The sequence below is a fragment of the Mus caroli genome, unplaced genomic scaffold (assembly GCF_978045245.1).
Source record: "Mus caroli unplaced genomic scaffold, Mus_caroli_1 scaffold_9, whole genome shotgun sequence".
NCBI lineage: Eukaryota > Metazoa > Chordata > Mammalia > Rodentia > Muridae > Mus > Mus caroli.
Window position 1 is genome coordinate 51851102 of NW_028227264.1, and position 25752 is coordinate 51876853.

At 39.9% G+C, this 25752-nt stretch overlaps 2 protein-coding genes across 3 annotated transcripts in view; one reads left to right on the top strand and one right to left on the bottom strand.

The window, feature by feature from the left end:
- The window catches only part of Mcm9 (minichromosome maintenance 9 homologous recombination repair factor), an 88754-nt gene that overhangs the window by 54571 nt on the left and 8431 nt on the right, over nt 1-25752 (bottom strand). For both annotated transcript variants that reach the window (XM_021174345.3, XM_029482491.2), the window contains exons 4-7: nt 24597-24678; nt 19996-20196; nt 17050-17175; nt 15587-15706 (exon numbers count right to left, since the gene is read on the bottom strand). In XM_021174345.3, coding sequence (XP_021030004.1) covers nt 15587-15706; nt 17050-17175; nt 19996-20196; nt 24597-24678 — 529 coding nt within the window. The remainder of the gene's footprint in view (nt 1-15586; nt 15707-17049; nt 17176-19995; nt 20197-24596; nt 24679-25752) is intronic.
- On the top strand, nt 827-12285 carry Asf1a (anti-silencing function 1A histone chaperone). Its single transcript, XM_021174349.3, has 4 exons — nt 827-1279; nt 6732-6847; nt 10310-10486; nt 11828-12285. The coding sequence occupies exons 1-4, from the start codon at nt 1171-1173 to the stop codon at nt 12038-12040; spliced, it is 615 nt and encodes a 204-aa protein (XP_021030008.1). The 5' UTR covers nt 827-1170; the 3' UTR covers nt 12041-12285.

Below are 25752 nucleotides of genomic sequence, written 5' to 3' on the forward strand. Positions count from 1 at the left end.
AACGGCATGTTATCTGTGCTTTCTCCTTTCTCATCCTCCACCAAGAATACATTTGTTGTCCTTTGGTCTTCTGACACTGCCATTTTCTGGACTTTTAACTTCTTTCTCTGCCGCCCCCCCCCACCCCCAACAGAAACCTCACTGTAACTGATCACGTTTCCTCCCTTTTTTTTCTTTTTTTTTTCGTTTTTACATCTTTTCAGTTCGTAAATGGGAAGAAATCCAACGTGCAGATGAAGATCGCATATTTAATTTTTTTTCCAGCCTGTGTGAGTGTAAAATCACCCCGCCCTCATTTTGTATCTATTTCACCGCACTGTCGTGGCCAAGAACTTGAATTCCAAAATGGCTTGCTCCTTTCGAGCTGACATGGGCTATAAAAATGCAATTTATTCCCACTGCAACCAGTCCTTCTCCCTATTCTCTACCATTACGATTGCGAGAAGCACAGACAGCAGGCTGGGCCTGACGAGGGCTGCAAAGCGCACCTTATCTGCTAAATCCAGCAGAGCCGGCAAAAGGCGCCGGCACTGGTGGGGGAAGCGTTAAAGGCTGGGAGAAAACCCGAAAAACCCCAAGGCCCATGATGCGCGCACACCGGGCCGCCTCGCGCCCTCCCGCCTCCACCGCCGGCCCCGCCCACCCCACGGGCCCCGCCCCCTCCGTCCCGCCGCGGCCACGCCCGACGTGTGGCGCGGGCCCGCCGGGCGGGGGCGGGGCCTGCGTCGCCCCTCCCCCGCCGGCGGCGGCCTCCGCGCGGGCCTCCCAGCCCCTATTCCACTCACTTTGTTCTGCGCCTTTGTCCTGGTCCGCACCAGCAGGTGGAGCCGCAGTGAAAGTTTCCCGTCCGTTCTGCGAGCGGGAGCCCATCTTGCTCGCCGCCGCGGCCCTCGCTGGAGGAGGAGGGTCAGAGCTCGGGGGCAGCCAATCGCGGGCAACGCTGCTAGTTATCAGGGCAGAATGGGCTGTAGTTTAGTGAACTAGGAAAGCTGCAAAACACCGTGGAGTGCCGCCGTGTAAATAAAAAGGAAAAAAAAGTTTCTCAAGTCGCAGCTGCACGACGTCGGGTCGCGCCGCGCCGGGGCGGGGGTCTGCGCTCTCGGAGCGGCCGCGCGCGGGACTCGGTGGTGCCGCCAGCCCCGGCCCCATTGTTTGTGTTTTCTTCAAAATATGGCAAAGGTTCAGGTGAACAATGTAGTGGTGCTGGATAACCCGTCGCCTTTCTACAACCCGTTCCAGTTCGAGATCACCTTCGAGTGCATCGAGGACCTGTCTGAAGGTGAGCGAGTGGCGTCGGGCTGTCAGTTGCGGCGGCGGACGTTAAAGTTTCCCGGCCCGGCCTCGCGCGGGGTGGGCCGCGGCCGGCGGCCGGCGGGAGGGCGGCCATGCGAGGGAAACTTGAAGTTGAGAGACGCCGGCCGCGCCGCAACTTGCGAGCAACTTGCCGGGCGGAGGGAGCCATGTTGTCAGCTTTGTCTGCGGCGGGCGGCGCTCGGCGGCCCCCGGCTCGCGCGGCGCTGGCGGGGGGTCGTGCGGCCTCGGCGGCCCCAGGGCCCGGTGGGGAGCACGCTCGGCCGGTGGGAAGCGGAGCCATCTTACCCGGCGGCACGACGCCTGCTCCGGACCGCCGGGGGCGAGCGGGCCCGCGCCTTCCCGCCCGAGCCCCGCCGAGGCTGTCCTCGCGCCGCTCTCCGGCTCCCTCCACCAACCAGCGCCGAAGGCGGGCGCTGGGCTCGGCCCCTCGGCGCCTGGCTCCTGAGGGGCGGCCGTGCTCTCCGCAGGCGCCCGGGATGCTGTGCGCAGCCTCTCCCGGGGGACGGAGACCTCTCGGAGAGAAATGGTGAGGGGCTGGGAAGTTCCATGGCACCCTAGAGCAGAAGCAGGGTGCTTAACCAATTCCAGGCACTTCTCTGGCTTTTAGAAAGTCTGAAAGACTTTCTCCAGAACGTGTGAAGAAGATGCAATTAAAATAACTCCACGTCCAAGCAGATGGAGAAAATGCAAACATTAGCTGGGAGATAGAAGGCAAAGTCCTTTCTGAAGTACATTTTACGGTTTAAAAATGCGAAATAGTGAGGTAATACAGAGCTTAGAAAACTAAAATGTGGCTTCTTAACGCTTTTCTTAGATTTTATTAAAATCAATGCTTCATTTTCAACATTTGAAACAAAAAGTTTAACTTCATTGGTGTTAAATTTTAGTTGACGAGGAAGACATCTTGGGACTTGAAAGTATTAAGACAAAATGCCTTTAGGAGTATTATCCTAATCATGACGAAAAGAATTTCTCTTTTAATTTAAAAGTTTATAATCTCTACAATGTACTTCATGTATAATGTTAACTTTAATTATAAAAACAATTGCAATAAACCTTTAACAATTGTAAAAAGGAAGTCACAGCCCCTTCTCTTCACTCCTTTGGCTAACCATCACCATCACTTAAAATGTACCCTGCTGTTTTTAATACGTATGTAAATTATAACGTGCATACATTTAGTGAGTGGGACATATTTTGAAGATTGACTAAACATTAAAATATAGTAGTCTCTGAATAGACTGTGGTGATTAATGTACGTGTAAGGGTGTTTTGCTCATTTCTCCATTTGAAATGTAACAGCATTTCTACATCAGACCTATTTCCAACCCCAACACTGATTTTAATTTTCTTTTTCGAACTGCCAATTTATATACAAATGATCAAATATAAAGTAAGATCCTGGCTGAGTCCATCCTAACTCAGTGCAGTGTCCGAGGCATTAGAAGTTCTTTACAGTACAGGTGTTTCTCATATGATGGCTTCCATTTTAGGTCCACATTGTATGAGGAAGATATGCTCTAGGATATTGTTACAGAGTCATTACACTGGATAGTTCGAAACCAGCCACCCACAGAAACCAAACAAGGTTCCATGTTAAACAAGGATCCTTTCACAACAGTGGTATTACTCAAGTCAAGAATATGTCTTCCTCTAGAACAATTCAAAACCAGCGCACCATTATTTTAAGGTATTTTAAGCTGAGTCATTCCAAAGCTGCAGAGGAACCCTTGACAAGGGTGCCATTCCTGTCTACTCCATCTAGAGGCTCTGTGGAGCAAGGAGATGGGCGTTGATTTACCCTGCAGAAGCTCGTTTCTAGGGCCCATACTTTTGTTGTACTGTGACTTATTAAGTTACTGATCAACATACAAATTACTCTACAGTTAATTTTGAGTTTATGATTTGTGTCTACCTCCAACGTACCGATTAGCCACCACTTATTGTGAGTAGTCTTGAAATATTTTAACTTTGCCTTAAAAGTCGTCTGGTAGTTTTGCTTCAGAAGAAGCCATAAGTTGTGTTTGCTCTAAAGATAATATGGTTATTTCTTTTATAGGGCTTATAGAGCACATTAAAGCGTGGGATTTAAAGGCTAGTGAGATGGTTCAGCCACTAAAGCTGTCAATCACAGGAATCCACTTGGTAGAAGGAGAGAACTGACTCCAACCAGTTGTCCTTTGACCTCCACATCAATACCCATATATATACAGAAACACACTTAAATATTTTTAAAGAGATTTTAAGTAGGGGCTTTATTATGCTTGATCACTAAGCCTATAAGTTTAATTGGCCCTACTTCAGTTTCTAAGGTTTAATATTTGCAGTGCATCAAAATTGACCCTGTGGCTTTATACTTTGAGAGTTCAGGCCTGTTCTGATTGCAAAGACTGTATATTTTCTATTAGACCACAGATTTTCCCAACAATGTAATTAACTTAAAATTTCCTTGGTAGTATCCCTTCTAGCACATATGGAGGTATTTTCTGCCTGGGATTACCATGAGTAAATGGAAAAGTTAACTTCTAAAATAAATGAATAATTTTCAGATCGAAACTCTTGTAGTGCCACAGCCCTTAACCGTAACTCCATAAAACACCGAGGCATAGAAAAGGAAAACTGGTTTATAAGCACATTGATAAATAAGCCTACCATCAGACTCAGACCCAATTTGTGCCTGTTCCTTGTTCTTACTAAGGTTGGATTAACCCACTCTCCACTACCTGTCTTTATCCACTCTCTTCTATAGTCTTGAAACCTATTACTTGAAAGCTAGAAAGAGCAAGGCTTAAAAGCCATGATTTTTGAGTAGCAGCAACCATCTTTAACTGAATTTTAGATTACTTACCTTCTCCAAGTCTCAGCTTTCTTGTTTTTATTAGTGTGCACACACAAACACAAAGTATATATGTGCTTGAATAATTATATCTGTATGATAAAGCGTTTACTTTAGGTAAGTCAGTAGCTTTCATATACCCTTCTCCTTAGCTGTGTCTTCATTTGGCTTTTGGGTCACTTCCTTCATTGGATGCTAGCTTTCTAAACTTTAATGATTCATCCTCTTCCTGGCTTGCCTTCCAACTTTAGTGTTGAGGAAGGCTCATTTCACTCCTCAGAATTCCATTCCTATCCTTGTCATTACGTTTTATTGCCAAAATCCAATTTTTAAAAATTTGACCTTTTTGTGTTTATAATTAAACATCTAATAGGCATCTTAGACACATATAAAACTAACTCCTGATTATTTTGTTCTTTACACAGAGCCCCTCCCCCCAAAGTGGCTATTGCTGCTTCTATTTCCAAACTTTATCTAGGATGTGAATGCTTTACACCAGCCCTATGGCCACCATAACTCACCCACACCATCATGCTTTCTGTACTGAATAGTTGAAACAATCTCTTGTTCTCCTGCCCTCATACAGCTTACACAAGCACAGTAAATAAAATTATCCTTAAAGATAAAAGGAGGATTCCTGTACTTCTCTGCTCAAAACCTTCAGGGCAGTGTTTCTCAACTTGTGGGTTATGACTCCCAGAAGAGTACACATCTGGAAAGCACAGATGTTTATATTACAGTTCATTTGCTATATAACAGTAGTAAAATTGTAGTTATGAAGTAGAAACAAAATAACTCTATGTATGGTTGGATAGTAACCACACCTCGAGGAACGTTTACAGGGTCACAGCTGGGGCTGTAGCTTGGTGATTAAAGTGGGTGCCTAGAATGTGTGAAAGTCCTGGGTTTGATGCCCAGCACAACAACAAAATGGTGCCGCTGAGTGTTAAGCCAGACTCCTTAATGGTGGGCATCAGGCCTGGTATGATGTGACTGTGTTGCTCCCCACCCCAGCCTCAGGATTGGGTAGCTTCTCTCTGTTCCAAAATCCCAGCTTCTTGGCTTATTCTTGAACACACCAAGCAGGTTTTTTACGTTTGTGGCTGTTTTTGCTGGTCTTTCTGGTCAGAAAATATTATTGTTTCTTCCTAGATCCAACAGCAAATAAGTGACCTGATGAGATCCCAGGTGCAGAACCCTGAATCTGAAAATGTACTGAAAGCTGAAAATACAAATAGTCTTAGTCTATGATGGAGCCAAGACATAATAGTAACTACTGGCTTTTAAAACATTACAAATAAACAGGGAAGTTGCAATTTAAAAAGTTTCATTTTACAAGTATAGTATGATTCAAAGGAGTGCCATTACTCTTACAGATTTAGGAGATACCTACATAGCTACACAGAAAGGGTTTGTTGACATTCTCCAGAGTGAACTAGACATTCAACCCCTAGGGAGTGCTTAGTATAGTCTTTCTATAACGAAGCTAAGCATAGATCACACTATAGGAGATTGTCTGTCATCATCTTCCTATGTTTAAAGAGCAGATTCCTACATGTCTTCAAAGAGCAATGGTTTTAATCTTCTCAGTTCTCCATGGAGAGTTTTCTAAAAGGGTACTTAATGAAATCTAGGTTGAATTACAAGGCAAGTCTTAGGTTGTACTTGAGTGTATCATGTCCTTGCCTGTTTGCTATGTAAGTACTCTGCTATAAGAAGAGGTATAGGAGCCGGGCGTGGTGGCGCACACCTTTGATCCCAGCACTCGGGAGGCAGAGGCAGGTGGATTTATGAGTTTGAGGACAGCCTGGTCTACAGAGTGAGTTCCAGGACAACCAGGGCTACACAGAGAAACCCTGTCTCCAAAAAAAAAAAAAAAAAAAAAAAAGAAGAGGTATAGGAGCCTGGTTTCCTCTAGTTTTAAGAATGTATGGCAGAAAGGAATACCAGGAGGGAAGAGCACCACTGTGTCTGGTTGGTATCCAGTTGGCATAGTGTTTAATACAGTAGTAAGTACACAGTTATTAATCTGTTAGCTAGTAAGAGTGGTAAGGTAACAGATTGACAAATTTATATCAGGAGATGAGCTGAAACTTCTGAACCATAGGAAGGTTTGCTAATGATTTTTCCACTTTAGATTGTAATGATTTCTGTTTCATAGAGCAGCTTTTTTACAGGGGTGAAGTTAAAAATGGAACTCAAAAAGAGGCTGGGGGTATTGCATAGTCCGTGAGCCTGGGCGATGGGATTTCGCTCCCAGTGTTCTTTCCTAAAGGAGGTCTCTGAGAACTTACGGTGCTGTTTCGCTTTATGAGTACCTATAGCAAACATTTAATGTTTCCCCAATTTTTGTTCATGTTTTACTTGTGAGGCACACTCTCCAGGGACCAGTGCTTTATGAAACATTATTTGGAGAAGTTATTGGGATGAAATATGAATTCTGGTGAGAAATACATAAGTAACATTTCTATATCTCTCTGGTAAGAAGCCATTTAGCAGTTAAGTGGTCAACAAAAGGGACTTTATTATATTAATATATAATTACTGCTATGAAATAATGATTTTCGTTCTTTTACCCTAGACTTGGAGTGGAAAATTATCTATGTGGGCTCTGCAGAAAGTGAAGAATACGATCAAGTTTTAGACTCTGTTTTAGTGGGTCCCGTTCCTGCAGGAAGGCATATGTTTGTGTTTCAGGTAAGATTAATCTTCAGATAAATATGCCAAGGAAGTTTCTAATAGACTAAACTACCTCAGAGCCCTACCCTTTCTGTGTTACCTAATTGTTTTATCTATTCTCACTTTTAGTCTGCTGTCATTTCAGGCAGTGTCTATCATAAAGGATTTATATTTGCGATTATATGCAGGGATGTTAATTGAGTTTACTTTCAGGAACTAGACAGACTACAAGTATAGTGTGCATACAAGGTTGGGTTTGTCCTATGGAACTGTCTTTCAAGATGAAAGCATCCCCAAACATGTATTCAAATGCTGGTCAGCAACATGCATGCATCTGCTGATATGATAGCAACAACCTCACTTTAGTATAGGAACTGCAACATTAGCAGATAGAGACATGTTACTTGAGCCATTGGAGTGCCGGTCTAATGCTTCATTAAAGCTTCTTATCTAGGTTTTTATAGAGGACCACTTTGACAAATCCATTACCCTGTTAGAACTTGTGAGTAGAAATACTCATAGTATAAATTATGTTCTCAGATACCTCTGACAGTGTTTAGGTCTGTGCCCAAGCTTTAGACACTAGACAGAAGTCAAAGAGTGTTATTTCTCCTGCTTTATTAAGTTGCTATATAAAACTAGTGACTTTTCAATTATCCATGCTTCTTAGAGGGAGATATTTATAATACTACAGGGAGTAATGAGCTAGCTTTTAAAGAACCATTAATTTTTGTTAGAGGTATTCCTGCCTAACCAAATCTCACTGCAGGCACAATCCAGGAGAAAAGTCTACTTCTTCCTGTGCTTGGCCTCTCTTACTCCCTTCACACCCAGGACAATTTCAATGAATTGTCTCTCTGAAATAATCCCATTAGAATGGGTGAGGATTTGCTTAAGAGAACATTGTTAGAGATGCTGCCTTTTAAATAAAGAACTGAATCTGGGCCTGAGTGTTTTCTACTAGGAAACCCCAAATAATTTAGTATATATAAACAAATGGCTTAGGAAGGCTCAGCTATAGTAATTTAAAGGCTTCAATACTTTAATTAAAAGTGCCATCAAACTGAGTTGTGTGTGTGCATAACCTTGTGAAAGCCATAGCAACACAGACTGCCTAAGGAAGTCCCGCAGTCTCAGGCAGCCTGATGCCTCTGCTCACTATGATACAGGACCCACTAATGACCTACCGAATAAGAGTATTATGAGGAATAAGGCAATTAGCAAATTACTGACAAAACTAGCTATATCTATAATTAATTAAACTATTAATTTATTCTCATTATGTAAAGAGGCAGGATTTCCTTGCACCCAAAAGCCTGGGGACTACATATTACTGTACTGGTAATTCATGATGTAGTAAAAGAAGGTCAGCTTAATATGTAGCCATATATATACATTTTGTATTGCTGTAAAATCTTGTACATCATGGTTTTAAAGTGAGCCTTTTTGACTTGCAATGTAGAAGTATGCAGCTTTTTGTTGCTATCAGTGTAAATGTTGCCAAAAAGAACAGAGAAAGCACTGTGATTTAGGTCATGTGTTAGCCTGTGAAGTTTTCAAAGTCTGACAGTTATTAACAAAATGAAACTAAGGCAGTTTTTCTTTTGTGTTATGAGCAAACTGTCCTATTTTTCTGGTCTGCCATTTTGCATAGTATAATCAAATACGACTGACCGCCTTAGGAATGGGTCTAAGACTAGCAAAGAGATGTCCAGACACCTGCCCAGTATTGACTGGATTGGGTCAACAGAAGTAATCCCCATCACTTTTCCATTCTTGATAGCCTGAGAGCTATGCACATTTCTTAACCCAAATTTGCTCAATTAAATCCTTTGGCAAACAACATTTTTAACATAGATGCACTTACTACTAATTCACTGGGTGGTAGCAACTGAACTCCATCTTCACCCATTTCTGGGTATATGAGTATCCCTGAAAGTAACCCTGCGATGTTGATTTGTAGGACATACTACAGGAGGGTCTGTGTCCCCACACTTGGTCCACAGGGATCATATACCCCATCAGGTTAGGAAAAATTAGAGAAATTTCTAAAATAATAAATTCTTATAGCTGCATTTAGATTACACACACACACACACACACACACACACACACACACACACACACACGAGAATTACAAAGCTGTAACTGTCACGAGCCTAAGGAACTAAAAAACATCTAAGGTTTAAAACCTGCTAAAGGGCTAGAAATGGATGATGTTTAAATGGCAGAGATATAAACTGCAGGCTGGAAACCGAGGAGTAAGAAATGGAAGTTAGCAGCGTTCTGCATAACAGATGAAGGAACACCCAACCTTTAGACATGAGATGTTGAGAGTGACAAGGGAAGAGAATAAGAAAAGCTGAAGGTGACTGATAGTCTTGGTTGATTTTTATGGCTTTTAGTGTCACCTATGTGCTATATATACAATAAATATGTCTTAAAAGTTTCCAAGCTAAAAGCATTTACTGAAGTGTTCATATGCAAAGGATATGATGCTAGAATTTACTTTGTTTGCTATGCAGAGTAATGCTTCAGGTTGTACTTGGATGCCTCGGTCATCACTGTCTGTCTGTCTGTCGGTCTGTCGGTCTGTCTCAGAAGTCTTGCTGATGAGGACTGTGGGCACAACCCTAGCCTTTTCTGGCATTTTTAATGTCTTCTAGTTTTGTTGTTTCACTTTCTTAATTCCTTTAGGTTCATTATGATTCAAACCATGGTCTTTGGTGTAATCTACTTAAACAGTCTTTGACTGCACTGAATATCCACAATGTATGTGGCTCAAATATAATAGGATTTTCATTTTTTTTCAAACTTTGCTGTAAAGTTTTTCAGGTCCATTGTCATTTGTACTCACTGTTTACTCATATGTACTTCTTCGTTGCTGGTGCTCGGATTGAACTGAGCTACATTGCTGACCTCTGCTGTCAGTTTTAGAGGGTTTACTACTGAAGAACTTACGTGTCTTGGATAGAAGAGGGAACTAATAGAATAAACACTAGAAAAGACTATGAAACTTAATTTGGTAATTAGGACTGTAAAAGGTTAGGATCACTACAATGATTGACTTGGTTATAAAGAATGGAATTTATAATGAATATTATGTAATTAATCACCATACAGTAAAACCAGAGTTATTTCTTTCTTTAGCTATAATTATACCTGCAAGTACTAAGTGTGCCCAGTACTACTACAGAGAAACATGAACTTTATTTTCTAGGTATAAGCCAAATCCCACCAAAGTTCATTTGTTGGGCGGGTGTGGTGGTGCCCACTTGTAACTCTAGCACTCAGGAGGCAGAACAGAGTGAACCTGAGGCCAGCCAAGGCTATAGCAGGACTCTGCCTCTAAAAGCCAAAAATAAATTGTAAAAACATTTTCCCCACTAATATGGTTTCAAGTAGCCCTAAGGTAACTAATGTTCATTTGCTATATCTGCCACTAACAGCCATTTTGTGTTTCTTTCTGAATTACTCTAGGCTGATGCACCGAATGCAGGACTCATCCCAGATGCAGATGCCGTGGGGGTAACAGTTGTTCTGATTACTTGCACCTACCGAGGTCAAGAATTTATTAGAGTTGGCTACTATGTAAATAATGAATATACTGAAACAGAATTAAGGGAAAACCCACCAGTAAAACCAGACTTTTCTAAGGTAATTTTTTTACTCTTTCCGGTTTTTAGGGGTTGCTGTTTCATAGTGTATCATGAACATGGCCTTACAGCAGATCTGAGGTTTTGTAGCTCTTTAACAAACTAATCATTGCCCCATTTGCATTGACGGCTCCCACCCTGCTCTCCCCAGGAGTTGCTGCTAGGTGGTACCTTGAGCCTGATGGTTAGTAAAATGGAAGGGCTTCCTGCAAACGCAGCCCTTTGTTTCTCTATACCGTTAGGGACTTCATTTCAACCAAGGACATGTGAGGTCGTAACGCTTGTAGTGACCTGATTAAAAATAGTTTTGCCTATGACTCTTCCCCAAATCATGGCCAAGATTAGACTGGTTGTGTTGTTTATTTCTTTGACAGATTTTGAGGCTGTTGAGGCTCAAGCTGTCTTTGAACTGTGGCATACTTCCTCCCTCAGATGTCCACAGGATTACAGTTGCCACCATGCCCAGCTTGTGGTTATTTTCATTAATATTTAGGTTGTCTATATAGTTACCTGCTATTCTTAAAGGTTAAACTAAAGTTCTTAAGTATTTCTGATGATAACAAGTTAAATTCTGAGACATTAAAATCTGATTCAATAGTCTTATAAAAACACTTCGAGAGGTTTAGTTACTGGTGACTAACTAAAGTACTCTATCTGCTAGGCCTCACCATAGACTAGAGAGTTAGTTCTCCTTTCTGCAGGTGAGGGTGGGAAGCTTTTCATAGTCTGAAGACCTCCTGTTGATCCAGGATTACTCTTTGTAGAACCTTTGTATGGCAGTAAAAGAGACTAGAACATATTACTGCTTCGGAAACTGAGATTTAATATATTACTGCTAGGATCCCAATAATTAGGGGTTTTGTTTGGGAAAAATTGTTCATTTGAAGTCTGGTTATTTGATTTTATTTCTTAGTGCTTAGCATTGAACCTAGGGACTTTTCCAGAGTATGGCCAAGGCAATGAGCAATATTCCTAACCTGAAAATACACCAGGCTAAAGACACACTTATTTAACTACCTCTAACAGGGATACAAAAGGACCTTTCCCTCCCGTATGTATTCTTTAGGTAGCAGAAGTATAAGAGCAGGTACTTTGTTGGGGGGTGAAATATGTTCCCCACCCCTCACTTCCCTTTACCTTGTTTCTGAAGTTAGTTTCTAAGCTAGTAGTTCTTTTGCTGTTTGCTATTGTGGTCCTTGCTTATTAGTTATGTGTAAGTGCTTCACTTGTTGATGCCTTTGCATATGAATTTAGTCTTCTAGAAAGATAGAGAGAACCACCCAGTTTGCACATTTTAATCTAACTTCCTTAGTGCTTACCACTTAAATGTTTCTCTTTCTAGCTTCAAAGGAATATTTTGGCATCTAATCCCAGAGTCACAAGATTCCACATTAACTGGGAAGATAATACAGAAAAACTGGAAGATGCAGAGAGCAGTAACCCAAATCTACAGTCCCTTCTTTCAACAGATGCATTACCTTCAGCGTCAAAGGGATGGTCCACGTCAGAAAACTCACTCAATGTTATGTTAGAATCCCACATGGACTGCATGTGACCACGTGCCATCCCATTAGTACAGATTAAGCTATTAAAAACAGAACTATTTCCCTGAAGTTCCGTAAGTACATAGTCAACGTGAAATGTGAAGAATTTGTTTAAAAACATCCTGTAGAAAGTTTATAAGAAAACCAGTATTTGAGCAAATTGTGGATTATAAATACAACTATTTTTAAGTACTTTTTTCTCTAATGTGTTATTTTATTTGTTCATGAAACTAATCTGATTAAAGCATATATATTATTTTCTTCTCTTTTATATGTAATTAAAGCACTTATATCAAATTATTAGACCAGGTTGTAAAGGTGTTGTTTTAGCCTCCTGGACAATAAGATTTACTAGCCTTTAAAAAAACAAAGTTTACTTCAACTAAAATGATTTTTTTCCTGTGAAGATAGTGTCCTTTAAATTTGAGGAGAAAACTTCCATTCTGTAGTAAAAAAGATCACTTTAAAATGGGATTTGAAATCAATTATATGCCACCAGGGTTTTTCTAGGCCACCCCAGTGCATCTTGCCACAACTTGTGTTACAACAGACTTCTAGTTTTTATATAACAAATGCAGCTGCCTTTGAAGTCCCTCTGACTATGGTGTATGCTTCCTTACATCTAAAACTGAGAAACCACGACCATAAATCATTGTCCAGAGATTTCAACATGGCAAGAGCAAATACAAGGTCTCTAAAGTTTAAGATTACATTAAAATGGCTCAGATCTGCTCTTTCTTTCAGTTTACAAAAATGCCGAACTTGTGGTGTTGGCACTACTAATACATAAGGGTAATTTAGAAAGGTCTGGTTAGCTTTATTCTGGCTGGCTACTTTAGGAAGTATGTCTTACCATTTGCAGCTGTATTACCCCATATCCTCTGGTTCTCATTAACGTGTAAGATCAGGGTATTATCTGTAGTTGACATAATCTAGATAGCTTTTCCAGACTTTTTCTTCTTTCTGAAGAGCAGTTTTAGAAAGGAATTCACCAAATAAATGGGCCAAAAGCGTATTTTCTTTAATGAGAAGTAAATACTTCCTCAAAGTTTTGATCCATTAAATTTACAGTACAATATTTTCATTTGATTATGGGTGATGATGCACAGGAGAGCCATGGGATGCAAGTTATGCGGTGCCTTCACATCTAAGCTTTTATACTGCACTTTTCAAAGCATTCTGAGGAAAAGGAAAGGGCATTTGTTTAAACAGACTCTTTTAAGTTGTATATATTTCTTGCTATTTTAAAAGGTAAATTTGTGCAACCAAGTCTTGTTAAATGCTAAACTTTGAAATTTAAGACTCCAGGTTATTACAGTATTGACCATTATCCAGTTCATAGGTTTTAAAAATAAAATCTGACAACTAAAACGATTGGAAAAAAAAATCTCATTTTGTCTAACTACAATTAGGAGAAAATGTTAAAACAAGAGTCCAGTGATCAAAACAGTAAGAATCAGTTTGATAGAAATAAAACTAAATCTCCAAGTTAAGCGAATTCACTGGAGTGTTTAGTCTGATTATAAAAACTACTTTGTAATGAGATTATGTGGTTAAGGTTTTATATCAATTTTTAAATATATGGCCCATTGTCACAAAAGTTTGAGACATAAAAAACTATTACCTTTTATTATTTAAAGGTTACTGCTCTATAGAATGTAGTAAAAGAATAATAGAAACATTTAAACATTAACAACTAAGAAACTAGCGTGCAGCGATTTTAGACGTCTGAATTATAGTTACAAGGAAGACTGCCCTCCACCCCGTTTCTTATTTTTGAGATATGATCTCTCAACATAGCCTTGGCTGTCCTGACCTCTCTATGTAGACCAGGCTAGCCTTCAGCTCACAGAGATCCACCTGCTTCTGTCTCCTGAGTGCTGACATTAAAGGCGTTTTACTCCATACTCAGTGCTATTTCCTCTTTTTGATTAGTGTAAATGAATGTCTGGTGAATACGTAACACATACACACACTCCATTCGGGCAGCTGAAGAGCTAGGTTATGATGGCATTGTTTGAGTTGAGGAAACATTTCAGAATCTGAGGAGAAGCATGCTTACAGCTGTTCATTCACAACCTCGTCTGACCCTTCATTTCTGTTACTGTTTTACCAAGAAAGTCTATGGGGACTGTCAACTCAGTGGCTCAGTAGGTAAAGGTGCTTGCTGCCAAGCTGACTATTTCATTCAATTCAATACCCAGGATTCACATGGTAGAAACTAATTTTCCCACAAGCTGTCATCTAACTTCCATATATACACACACAAAATAAGTAAATGAAATGTAATACAGAATTTAAAGACTATGACATGTTTTCTATCACAATCCATAGTGTAAAATACAAAATGATCATGCAATGCAAGTATACATTAGGTTTTTCATAAAAGTAGCCATCTGCTGCCCTTACTGAGTGCAGCCTGATTATAACAGATTACAAGAGTGCCACAGGCCACTGACATCTTTTGAGTGGACATCTTTTGAGTGGGTAAGAAGTAGCAATAAGTTTTTACAATGGCAAAATCTTTACCAATCTTTTTTCTCACCTTTGGATTATGATCTTGACATCTGAAATGAGGGAAGAGTGCTAATTCACTTTACATTAATTATCACTAGCACATTGAAGCCTTGGCCCTTTATACTAATACTTCCTTACTAATAGTGGCCTTATAAGATGGCATAGGCTTAGTGCTTGGCATTCCACATGATTGGTTGGCAATCATTTCGTATAATTACTCACAAAATGTCACACTCAGCCACAAGGATTTCTAAGTGTGTAGGGGTAGCTCTTTATAGGCCAGCCCTTCTCTTTTGGTATTGTCAATTTACAGAGCCCATCCAATCAACACTTACTAACAAAGCATTTAGAGTCCCCAAATGGGACTGTTGGGATATTTTTCTTTTATAATGAGTTTCAAAGAGTAAGTATCATATAAGAACTCTGAGAAGAGACTACAGAAGCAAGGACATCTTAACATGTAATAACACTAATAAAATATGGGAAATCAAACTCCTATTTTTAGAACAGGAGAAATAATCAAAACTAAAAACATCAAAACACATTTTAAAAAATAATTTTCCCTAAATTTCCTGTCGCAGTCTTTGTGTTAGAGCTTTTATATGTACTTGCTGTAGAATTATTACAATGTATGAACAAAATCTCTTAGTACGTATGTGAAAATATGCTTTATCAATGCAAATTCCCCTAAAAGGTGTCATTAGGAGCCACTGCTGTCCATGAAAATGCCTTAAGCTATATGCTATCTACCTACTTTGTAAATGAATTTCCCTGTTTTGATATTTTGTTTGGTAGATCTTTATAAAATGACATCTTTACATTTTCCTATATAAAACTAAATTCCATACAGAGGACATAGACCTTTTTGAAATATCTTTTTAATTGTACATAAAGGATGTTACATTCCTTCCATTTTTGGCAGTAACTTTGAAAAATCTAAAAACTAACTTAAAATGTATCCTACAACTACTTTTTCATAAGGAAATAATTGTGTTCACTTCTATATTAATCTTAAATTACGTAAAATTGTTATACAGTACCTGCACTAGTAGATCCAATTCCTGTGGTCAAAACGGACCTTGGGGTAATCTTTGCTGCATATTTAAGGAATTGTGATTTCCCTGTGCCAGGATCCCCAACCAATAAAAGGTGAGATTCCCCTAGAAACAAATAAGTGTTAAAGTTCAAAAAATTTAAAAGGATCTATGAATAACATACAACTAGTACAGAAAGTAGACCATATGAAATGCCAACACATTTTATGTGGTATTTTTTGATATAGTTTATGCAAGGCTTTTCAAGGAAGGAGTTAACTAGAAAATCTTTAGAAAAGTTAGCTGTCACAAATATAGCAATTTTGATTACTGAATGTGACATTTAAAATTTAAAATCTTTTAATAGAGTATGTGCTATTTCCAGATGCTTAGGCCCATGTTCAACATTTTAAAAATCCTTGACTTATAAAAACTTTCTGATTGTATCTATTTTTAAATCCAAACTACAGTGATTAAAGCTATCCATACAAGTCATATAAGGCTTTATTCTATTTTTTAAAGTAATTCTAGATGTTGAGGATTTTTAAAAGTGGTTTATATATATCAAGCCATTATGATTATATTAACTGAATAAAAACATTCTTTCACTTATGTAAATTTCAATAGCTTAGTGGAATATCTACCTTAAAATGACCACCTACTCAAATTTTACACTTAATAGAAATGGACACATGCCTGTCCTAAGGCAGGTATTTTCACTGGACAGACAAATTTCTTTAGTAATAAGTATTTCCTAAATACATTATTTAAGCTCAGCACTGAGTAAAGTGCCTTGCGGATAGCAGATGATGGAAACACAGTTTCTAAAGTGCTTCTGTACTCTGTGGTTTTAGAGCTGTACTACTAGCATGGCTTAGAATATCAGTATTTTAGTGTGTGGGTTCACTGGTTAACAGCTCTGTGTGTGGCCTGCTCGCTGCACAGGAGCTTTCTGCCATCCAGATAGTGTTGCATGCTTGAAGCAGTCTGTGCTTCAAGTGTGACCTACAGCAGTAACTCCTGGCAGATGGCATATTTGCTGTCTACCAGCAGGAGAATCAGCAGGCAGATGACTGCATAGCAGTTGACAGTCACAGATGGAAACCAGCTTGGAGACATTAAGACACACACACACTCTCTCCCTCTCCCTCCAAGAGAGCTAATTAGGCTTGTAGTATATAACCACTGAAAAACTTAGTGATTTCTTTCATCTTTCTGGAATTACAGAAAGTCTCTGATAAATATGGATATAGACTAAGTATGAAAAACCCAATTAGAAACTACATTTAGAAAATAGCTCTAGAGGCAGCTTTTAAAATTAATTTCTTGAAGTTACTATCCTAAGTAATAGGTTTTATTTGGGCATTTTCAAACCTTTGTCATTATAATTCACCCTCCAACAAGCAGGTAAGGGCCTCCCTTCCCCTCTACATGTTAGTATTTCTCAGAATGTATCAGTAGGTACTGACCTCTAACCCTTGTTCCTGCAGCATCAGTTCTTTGAATTCCACCAGCCAGTACCATGGCCACAGCAAGCTTCACTAGATACATCCCAAAAACTTGAGGACACAAGCTGGCCAATATTTCATTCCTCCCTGGGAAGTGAGAAAGGTCAGAAGTTATCATTTTCTAGGACCTCAACCTGAACTCTCCCTGGCCTGTAGCCATTTTCTTATAAGCACACTATCTGTTCTAATCTAACATGATAAAGAAGGCCAAGTCAAGTGAGAAATGACAAAGAGGAGCTTTGTTTAGAGTGTGCTTTTCTTTTTCAGTTTGGTTTTTGAGATGGTCCTACAAGGTAGCCAAAGGTGGTTTCAAATGTGTAATCCTGTCCCAGTCTCCCAAGTGTTGGGACTACAGGTCTATGCCACCATGCTGCACTGACCTTGCTTAGGTTTCAAATTTAGAATCATGAAAAGAAGAGTGGTTTCTTTTCAGTTTCTATAAATTTGTCATGCTGAATAAAAAAGGGGGCTTCTTTTTCTCTTTCAACTTGTAGCTATCAAGCCAGCACTATTCCTTTTACTTCTGAAAGAAGTAAAATTAATTCACCTTCCAAGTTGACTTGGCATGTGTTCTTGATTGAGAAATTGTTTTTTTTTTTTGTTTGTTTGTTTTGTTTTGTTTTTTTTGGAATAAGTTACTGTGATATCAGTATATTAAGATCACTGCAAAATAGAACTCCAATAATCCCAGGTGAAGATCTTGAAGTCCACAATTTTGTGTTTTAAATAAAAGCAACAAATTTGGGAATCATTTTAGTGTCTTCATAAAGAAAGCATTTCATCCATTCACTGGTCTCATCAGTCAACAAGATTCTAGTGAGTTTTCCCTGAGCCTGTCCATGCTTTATGTACAAAGACTATTTGTAATGAGTCAATCTTTTAGTTTGGGAAATAGAACCAACCACTGAGCTACTTCCTATCCTGTAATGGCTCAACAATGACTCAATGGCAAGTACCCGATGTGAGCCTAGAACAGCAGGAATAGCAAACCCCTTGATTAAAAGGAAAGCAGAAGGATGATGTAGAAAATGTTGAAGGTGTGTTACTAGTAGAAGGACTCTCCTTTTCTAGACAGAAAGCTGAGAGAAAAGAGTTCAGGGCTCTAAGCCAGGAAGACTTGAGATTCTGATTAAAATCCAAGGGTTACACATTAAAAACAGAATGGACCTAAGAACCAAGTTTAAGAGTAAGTAGGTAAGGTGAGCCAGAACTATCTATCACATGCTGGCAGAAGCCACACTCCAGTGGTAAAGGGCACAGGGCCAGAGTCTAGCCTAGACACACGTCCCAGTGCTTATCTTGAGCAAGAGCCTCTACTTTTCTGCTTTACAGTCTCTCTCCCTTCTCCATGGCTTTGTAATGGAACATGATGCATTCAATCCCTTACAAATTTCTAGTTTCAGACTATGTTCTTACAGTGTCTGTGGCCTAGCTTCCTCTTTACCGTTACTTTGCAGAAAACCTTTCTGGTATAAGATAATCAAATCAGCACAGTATGAGTTCAAATGATCCAGCAGACCCAAGTACTGTGCTTGGGGTCCCATCAGTCTCCACAGTTTCAGGAGACAAACCCCAAGAAAAGCAGCACTGCCTGCAAAAGAGATGCCCTTTGGATGCAGCTTCTCTTCTCCACTCCAGCAAGATGCACATACAACTTCAAAATGGTCAAGTATACAATATACCAGTATCTACGACCATAAGAGGGGAGTTCATTCATACTAAGAAATGTTGCCTGAATTTCACGGTGTCTTCCTAACTTAACAAGGATATTATATGTAATTCATTCTTTATCTGACAAATGAGTTGCATAGCTACAACTTCCTAATTACAGGACAGATCTTCAGTCATCAGCACAGGGACTTGGGAATATCCAGGGCAGAGTGCGGTGTAATGAAAGCAGATGAGCTGTGGCACTGGAATGGATAAGGAATGAACCGACCTGAACCTAACAACAGTTCATTTAAAACTACACTGAAAAATGGATGATTTTAAAAGTAATTGCTACGTAAAGCCACAGCTTAGAGGAACTTTGGGCTCCTTTTTATACTGATTACATAAAAGGAAGATCAGAGAATTCTACGTATGTATTGTACGTGGAAGATTTAAAAAAAAATCCCACAAAATAAAAGCAAACTGTCCATATATAGATGAATGGAAGCTTTACTTTGTAAAATAAGTGTCTAGTTTGGCTTGTGACTTGAGAATAAAATAATATACATTAGAATGGAGATATAAGTTTATTTTTCTTGAAACCTTAAAAGAAGAATGAAAACAATTTAATTCATGTTTTATATATGTGGGGTTTTTTTCAATAAAAAATAATACTTTCTAAACTCAAGGCTGTGGTGTGTTATTTATGTAATACATTGAAAGCTCACAATGTTATGCTACAATGACAAACGTGTTCTGTCCATCAGTCTTATCCCTATTTTAAATCCTCAGCTAACACAGTCTTTATTTGGAAGTATGGTAGAAAACTATGTACTTAATATATAAAAGCATGAGGACTGACGTGTGTTTAGTCCCCAGCACCCACATGAAAAGCTAGGCATGCTCACACGTGCTTGTAATCCCAATGCAGGGGAGACGAGACAAGTGATCACTAGGCCTCACTGACTGGTGAGTCTAGCCTTCTGTCCAAGACAGACAACTTATTTCTGTGACTTGGGGGCCGGGGCAAGAAAACACATGATGGCTCTTGAAGAATAACATAAGATTGACCTCTGGCTTTCACGCGCACACACACACAAGAAATAACAAAATCTCAATGCCAGAAACAGACTTGAAGATACTGACTAAATGATACCCGTCAACAAAGCTACGCATCACCTAAGTAAGTCATATCCCATTTAACTACTGAGCTGAATGTAGTCAATTCTGATGAGTCTTAGGCCCTTAATCACCAACCTGCAAAGGGGTCACTCTTATAGTATTCCCAGAAGTCTTCAAATTCTTTTCGAGTGTCCTCATCCATGACCATCCCCGAGGACTGCTCATTATTCACTTGGACATAGTTGGCTTTCAAGACAATCTCAACTTCACATCGTACATCTCGCTGAAAGGGTTTCCACCGTTGCATTACAACCCCATAGATGGTGAGGTCATCTCCTAAGGAAAGCACCCACGTGAGTCCAGGAATATCATGCACAGTGAGATAGCATTGAAGCACTTGGCAAAAGACCAGAAATTAGAAATAAGCTGCCCATACACTTTCTGTTTCCAAGGACATCTGTTCATTCAAAAAGCAACAACCAATTTTAGGTTAAAACACAACCCAGATTCTCAGCCCCTAAAACAATAAATTGTTTCTGAATACATAAAGTCAAAGTCAGCATTTAACAACAACAACAAAAAATGTGCTACATAATAAACACATAATGCCCTTTACTGGGAATAGTGCACTAGATAATTATCATTGTTATGTCGGACAACATGTTCATTCTCTGAGAAACTAATCAACTAATCCTGCGTTTTTAAAGAAGGAATAGATCAGTAGATATTGATTCTACTTCAAAGCATAAAATAACTGGTTTCAGACCCCAGGACAAGGGACTGAGGTGCAGGCCTGGCATCCCAATTCTAGCATCCCTCAGCCCCTACCTGATATATCCTGCCCTCAACTCTGAACTTTCCAGCCCAGAAGCTGGACTGCCTTTCATCCAGACGCTCTTTCTATACAATCCAGACATTTTGGTCTCTTCTCTCTCTGCATGCACCCTTTCTTGACTCCCCTTCTGTCCTCAATCCTTGTGGAGAGTAAATTTGCCGGAGAGCAGCTTCCCAATAATCCTTCCTTTGATATAATCTGGCTTGAACTGGCTCATTCACCATTGGAGAAATAACTTGTCAGATGGTGCTGAACCCGAGAGGACTTGAGTCTCCAGCCCAATGGCCTAGGTCTTTCCTGGCCACGTGGAGTCTTTTTCTCTTCCCTCACCTTATTGCCAGATATATCATTTCTTCGTACTCCGTGAGATAGCCTATTAGGATCCAGGACCCTCTGTGCTCTCTGCTGATTTGTGGCTGTGCCAGTGTTAGCCTCATTCAATCAAAGAACAGGTCTTTGTTTGGGGGAGTAAACTTTGATACAGAGATGTCTTATTACACTCCCCACCCCATAAACCATTAGATCACAGACTATCAATTGGGATGCCAATTCCATAGTGTTAGCATCTCCAGCAAATGCTGGGAAAATGGGTGCCACAGGATCTAAAGCAAAAATTTATTCAAATAGGTCTGAACGTCCTGTGTCCACTTCTTTGGAAACACCCCCTTCTCACTGAGCACAGGGATCCAGGTACAGTGAAGCCTCACCCTCTCTCACCGCCCACTCCAATCTCCCTCCTGTCCTTGTGTGGCCCTGGCCCCAGCATCAGCTGCCAACTCCATGTGATTGCAACAGTGATGGTGAACGACCAGCAGGCTCATTTTAAATTGCTCACTGCGCCTGTGAGGGGTCACCATCTTGACTTTGGAATACGGCTTCACCACCATCTTGCTTAAGGGCAGCAACATGTGACATGATCAGACCAGGGAAGCAGGTCTCCAAATGATACTTTTGAATTGAAATAAAATTTTTATATATATATTTTTTTTTAAGATTTACTTAATGTATATAAGTACACTGTCATTCCCTTCAGACCCAGCAGAAGAGGGCATTGCATCTCATTTCAGATGGTTGTGAGCCACCATATGGTTGCTGGGAATTGAACTCAGGACCCTGGAAGAGCAGTCAGTATTCTTAACTGCTGAGCCATCTCTCCAGCCCATATTTTTATCTTTTACTTCTGTACTGTCTTGGCAAATAGTTTACAATATTGTTCTGTTTTCACTCTTTGAAAGATGGTTTATTTTAATATAACTTTAAAGTTTTACAACATTAAAAAGGTTAAAGATCACTGCCTTAAAAATACATTTGCCTTGTTCTTATCTACCAGTAAGAACCAACTTGTTCCTTAGTTATTCCTTCTTACCTGAGGAAAACCTATTCCTGGGAGGCAGATGACCACACTTCTATGTTATGTTCTCGTAGGAGACCCTAGGCAGCTTCTAGGCACATTTACTAACCCCTGATGCCTGTGATTTACCATATACAATACAGCATGTCATTTAACAAGTATTTAAGAATGTGATGTCCAAAGCCGGGCGTGATGGCGCACACATTTGATCCCAGCACTCGGGAGGCAGAGGCAGGAGGATTTCTGAGTTTGAGGCCAGCCTGGTCTACAAAGTGAGTTCCAGGATAGCCAGGGCTATACAGAGAAACCCTGTCTCAAAAAAACGAAACAAACCAACCAACCAACCAACCAAACAAAAGAATGTGACATCCAGTATTTTAGGAATATAAAAAAGGGGACCAAAAACAAAACAAAAATTTCATAAACTTAATTCCCCTAAATTTCAGTCATCTTGAATGCAGGATGTTGAATACATCTCAAACCCAATCTTTCTATTTTATATAAGAAACACCATCTTGCAGCAGGTAATTCTTCATGCCCAAGACTGCCATTTATGTTTTTGTGCTACGAAATGCCTTTCATTCTCCAACCTCTATGGGTAATGTGCAATCTCCAGAGCTTTTGATTTCCTGGAGAAGGGTTCGTTAGATACTAACCACATAAAAATGGTGGTATAAGTGTATACACTAGCCGGCACATTTCTAGCTAAATGCAACTTCATGCCAAATGCAGACAAACACACTGTGTTTTACATATGTGTTTCCAAGAATGTTCATACACCTTTCAAGGTAAATCTAGAATAATGGCATTTTACTGTATTCCCTCTTAAAGTTTTAGATAAAAATAACTGGAATAAGTTTCAATATATACTTACTTGAAACACCACCTTATTATCTTCACTCTAATGGATTATACTGAGGTTCTTTCAATATTCATTAAATGAGGGCCATAACTTTCAATATAGTAGAAATCAATTTCTATAAACAGTGATTATATAGAAAACAGAGTATGGAAGAATGGCCAAGAATAACAGTCTCATTAGGATTGGGTGTAAATCTTCTTGCCACCATTCTTGGGCAAATTATCTGCCTCAGTCATGATACTATAATGAAAATTAGATCATATGTATGTATGTGTATGTATATATACATATATATGTATGTACACATATAAATTAATGGAATCTCAACTTAGTAAGTGTTACCTATTATTATACTAAAAATACCTTGCATTTGTAGAACATTTAAAAATACTTAAATACAAGCTGGGCAGTGGTGGTGCATGCCTTTAATCCCAGCACTTTGGAGGCAGAGGCAGGTGGATTTCTGAGTTCGAGGCCAGCCTGGTCTACAGAGTGAGTTCCAGGACAGCCAGGACTATACAGAGAAACCCTGTCTTGAAAAACAAAAACAAAAACAAACAAATAAACAAACAAACACAACTCCCCCCCCCCCATAACAAAAAACCCACAAATACACAAATGGTTTCATATGTGCAAGTACTTTTTGCATGGCAGAGTTATGTGATCATTGTAACTTTGAAGTTTACAGAAACAGAACATTCACTTAAAAGTTGTGTATTTTCCTACAGTTAATATGCACACTATTGGTAAAGCTACAGTTCTTCCACTTAAACAGTCCACTCTCTGTCCCTTTCCCTTCCCCAGCATCTGGAGTCCTGCAGACATCCTCAGTCAGATCCATCCCTTTGATCTTTAACATAATTGTTAGCACGGCAATCCACTTCATTGTTCTGAGGAGTGTGAATTCTGTCTTTTGATTTCTTAGGTTTATAGCTATGGGTAATGGGGCAAAGATCTGTTAGCATACTGCTTTTACCTGTCCTTTATTATGAATGACAGCTGAAAGAAATATGGCTTAAGATTTCAGACATAATTCAGGTTCAATGCACTACATGGAAACACTGTTCTCTACTGAGAATATTCTTTTTCAAAACCTGTGAAACTCGGGTGTCATCAGCACACAGCTGAGAGAAACAATGATGCCTTTTGCTTAGGTATCAGTAAGTTTTTAGTCACACTTGACCGTCCCATCTGAGTCCTTTGACTGCCCAATCCACAGGAACCCTTTTGAGATGGCCCTGTTAAGCATGATGTCTGACTGAAGAGAGGCCTGGGTCAGAACTCAGTGATATGGGTCTCTATGCTCCAGTCCTGCTGCTTAGTTCTTTACATGGGGTTAGGTAAGTCTAGTTCCTTGTCAGAAGGGACCATGTGAGCAGCAGGAGACTGCTAAGCCCCAGCTTAGTTCTTCCTTCCTCTCTCTCTAAGCCTAACTCTTCACAAGGTGACCACTTAATGCCCTCTGTCCCTTGTCAGTAACTTTGTGGGACATAGAAATAAATAATGACTATTCAGACCCTCCTACGCAAACTACCAAAAGTTTACTCTTGCTGGCTACATACAGTAGCACCCATCTATAGCCCCAACTGCTGGGGTGGAGGTAGGTGGTAGGAGAGGGAGGAGTTCAGGACCACACAGACCCAAGAGTTCAAAACTGCCATCTCAAAAACTAAAAGGTAAGTGCTTACCAGATTTGCAACTGTCAACTAGGTCATCTTCCAGAATAACTCTCATGGATCGTGGGATACTTCCAACAGACAGCCTCTGCACCTAGCAAGCGCAAGATAAGAAAAGGAGTGTGCTTCACGAGATGCCAAAGATCCCAAACACGGCGCACCTGAAACTGCTTCCACTTCTCATACTATAATATAGCTTGATTATGATAAGACTTAAGGAATTTTCATTAAAAACTATGACTAATATCAGTTTCAGAATTCACTAACACTAGCCGGGTGTGTTGGTATGCTTCTTTAAACCCAGCACAAGAAAGGCAGAGGCCAGTGGATCTCTGTGGGCCTTCAGGAGAGCTGGGCTATGTAGTAAGACCCTGAGTTAAGAGAGAAAGACAGGAGAGAGAGAGAGAGAGAGAGAGAGAGAGAGAGAGAGAGAGAATATTCACTAATACTAGAGAGATGTCTCAGCAGTTATAAGCTCTTCCTGAACTTGCAGATGACCAGTTTCACACCACATGTTATTCCAGCTCCATCTGACCTGCCACCGTCTGACCTCTGTGGGCATCCATACACAGATTCTTATACATGCACATACACACAAATAAAACTAAAAACCAAGAATTCACTAAGGTAGAATAAAACTGTAACACCAAATATGAGGAATATTCCCAACTATAATCTACATTGTAGATGGTTAAAATACATATTCTAACAACTTATTTCTTTCATAATCTCTAGTCTGAAGTCCTGGAAAACCAGCCGGTCCTTGGGATTACTCCTTAATAACAGATCGCTGGCTTTATTCCACGTAGACATGACCTTAGAAATGACTCTTTCCCAAGTTCCCATGAAGCTAGGTGTGGTCATAAGATTAAGTCCTGGCCAATGACAGGTAAGCAAACATGTAATGGCAGGCAGACAAGACTTGATTATATGATCAAGTTCATATGTTCATCTTACCATCATTTTTCCTTCCTCAGTTTTCTGACTAGAATACAGGTGTCATGAAACGGAAGCCACCATCCTAAACCATACATCACCGCAGGAATAGAAGGCAACTGTCAGGAATGGTGAAAAAAGCTTGGCATGGTGGCACATTTCTACAATCTCCACCTCAGCCCTTGGGAGGCTGTGGCAGGAGGATTACCATGAGTTTGAGGTCAGCCTGGGA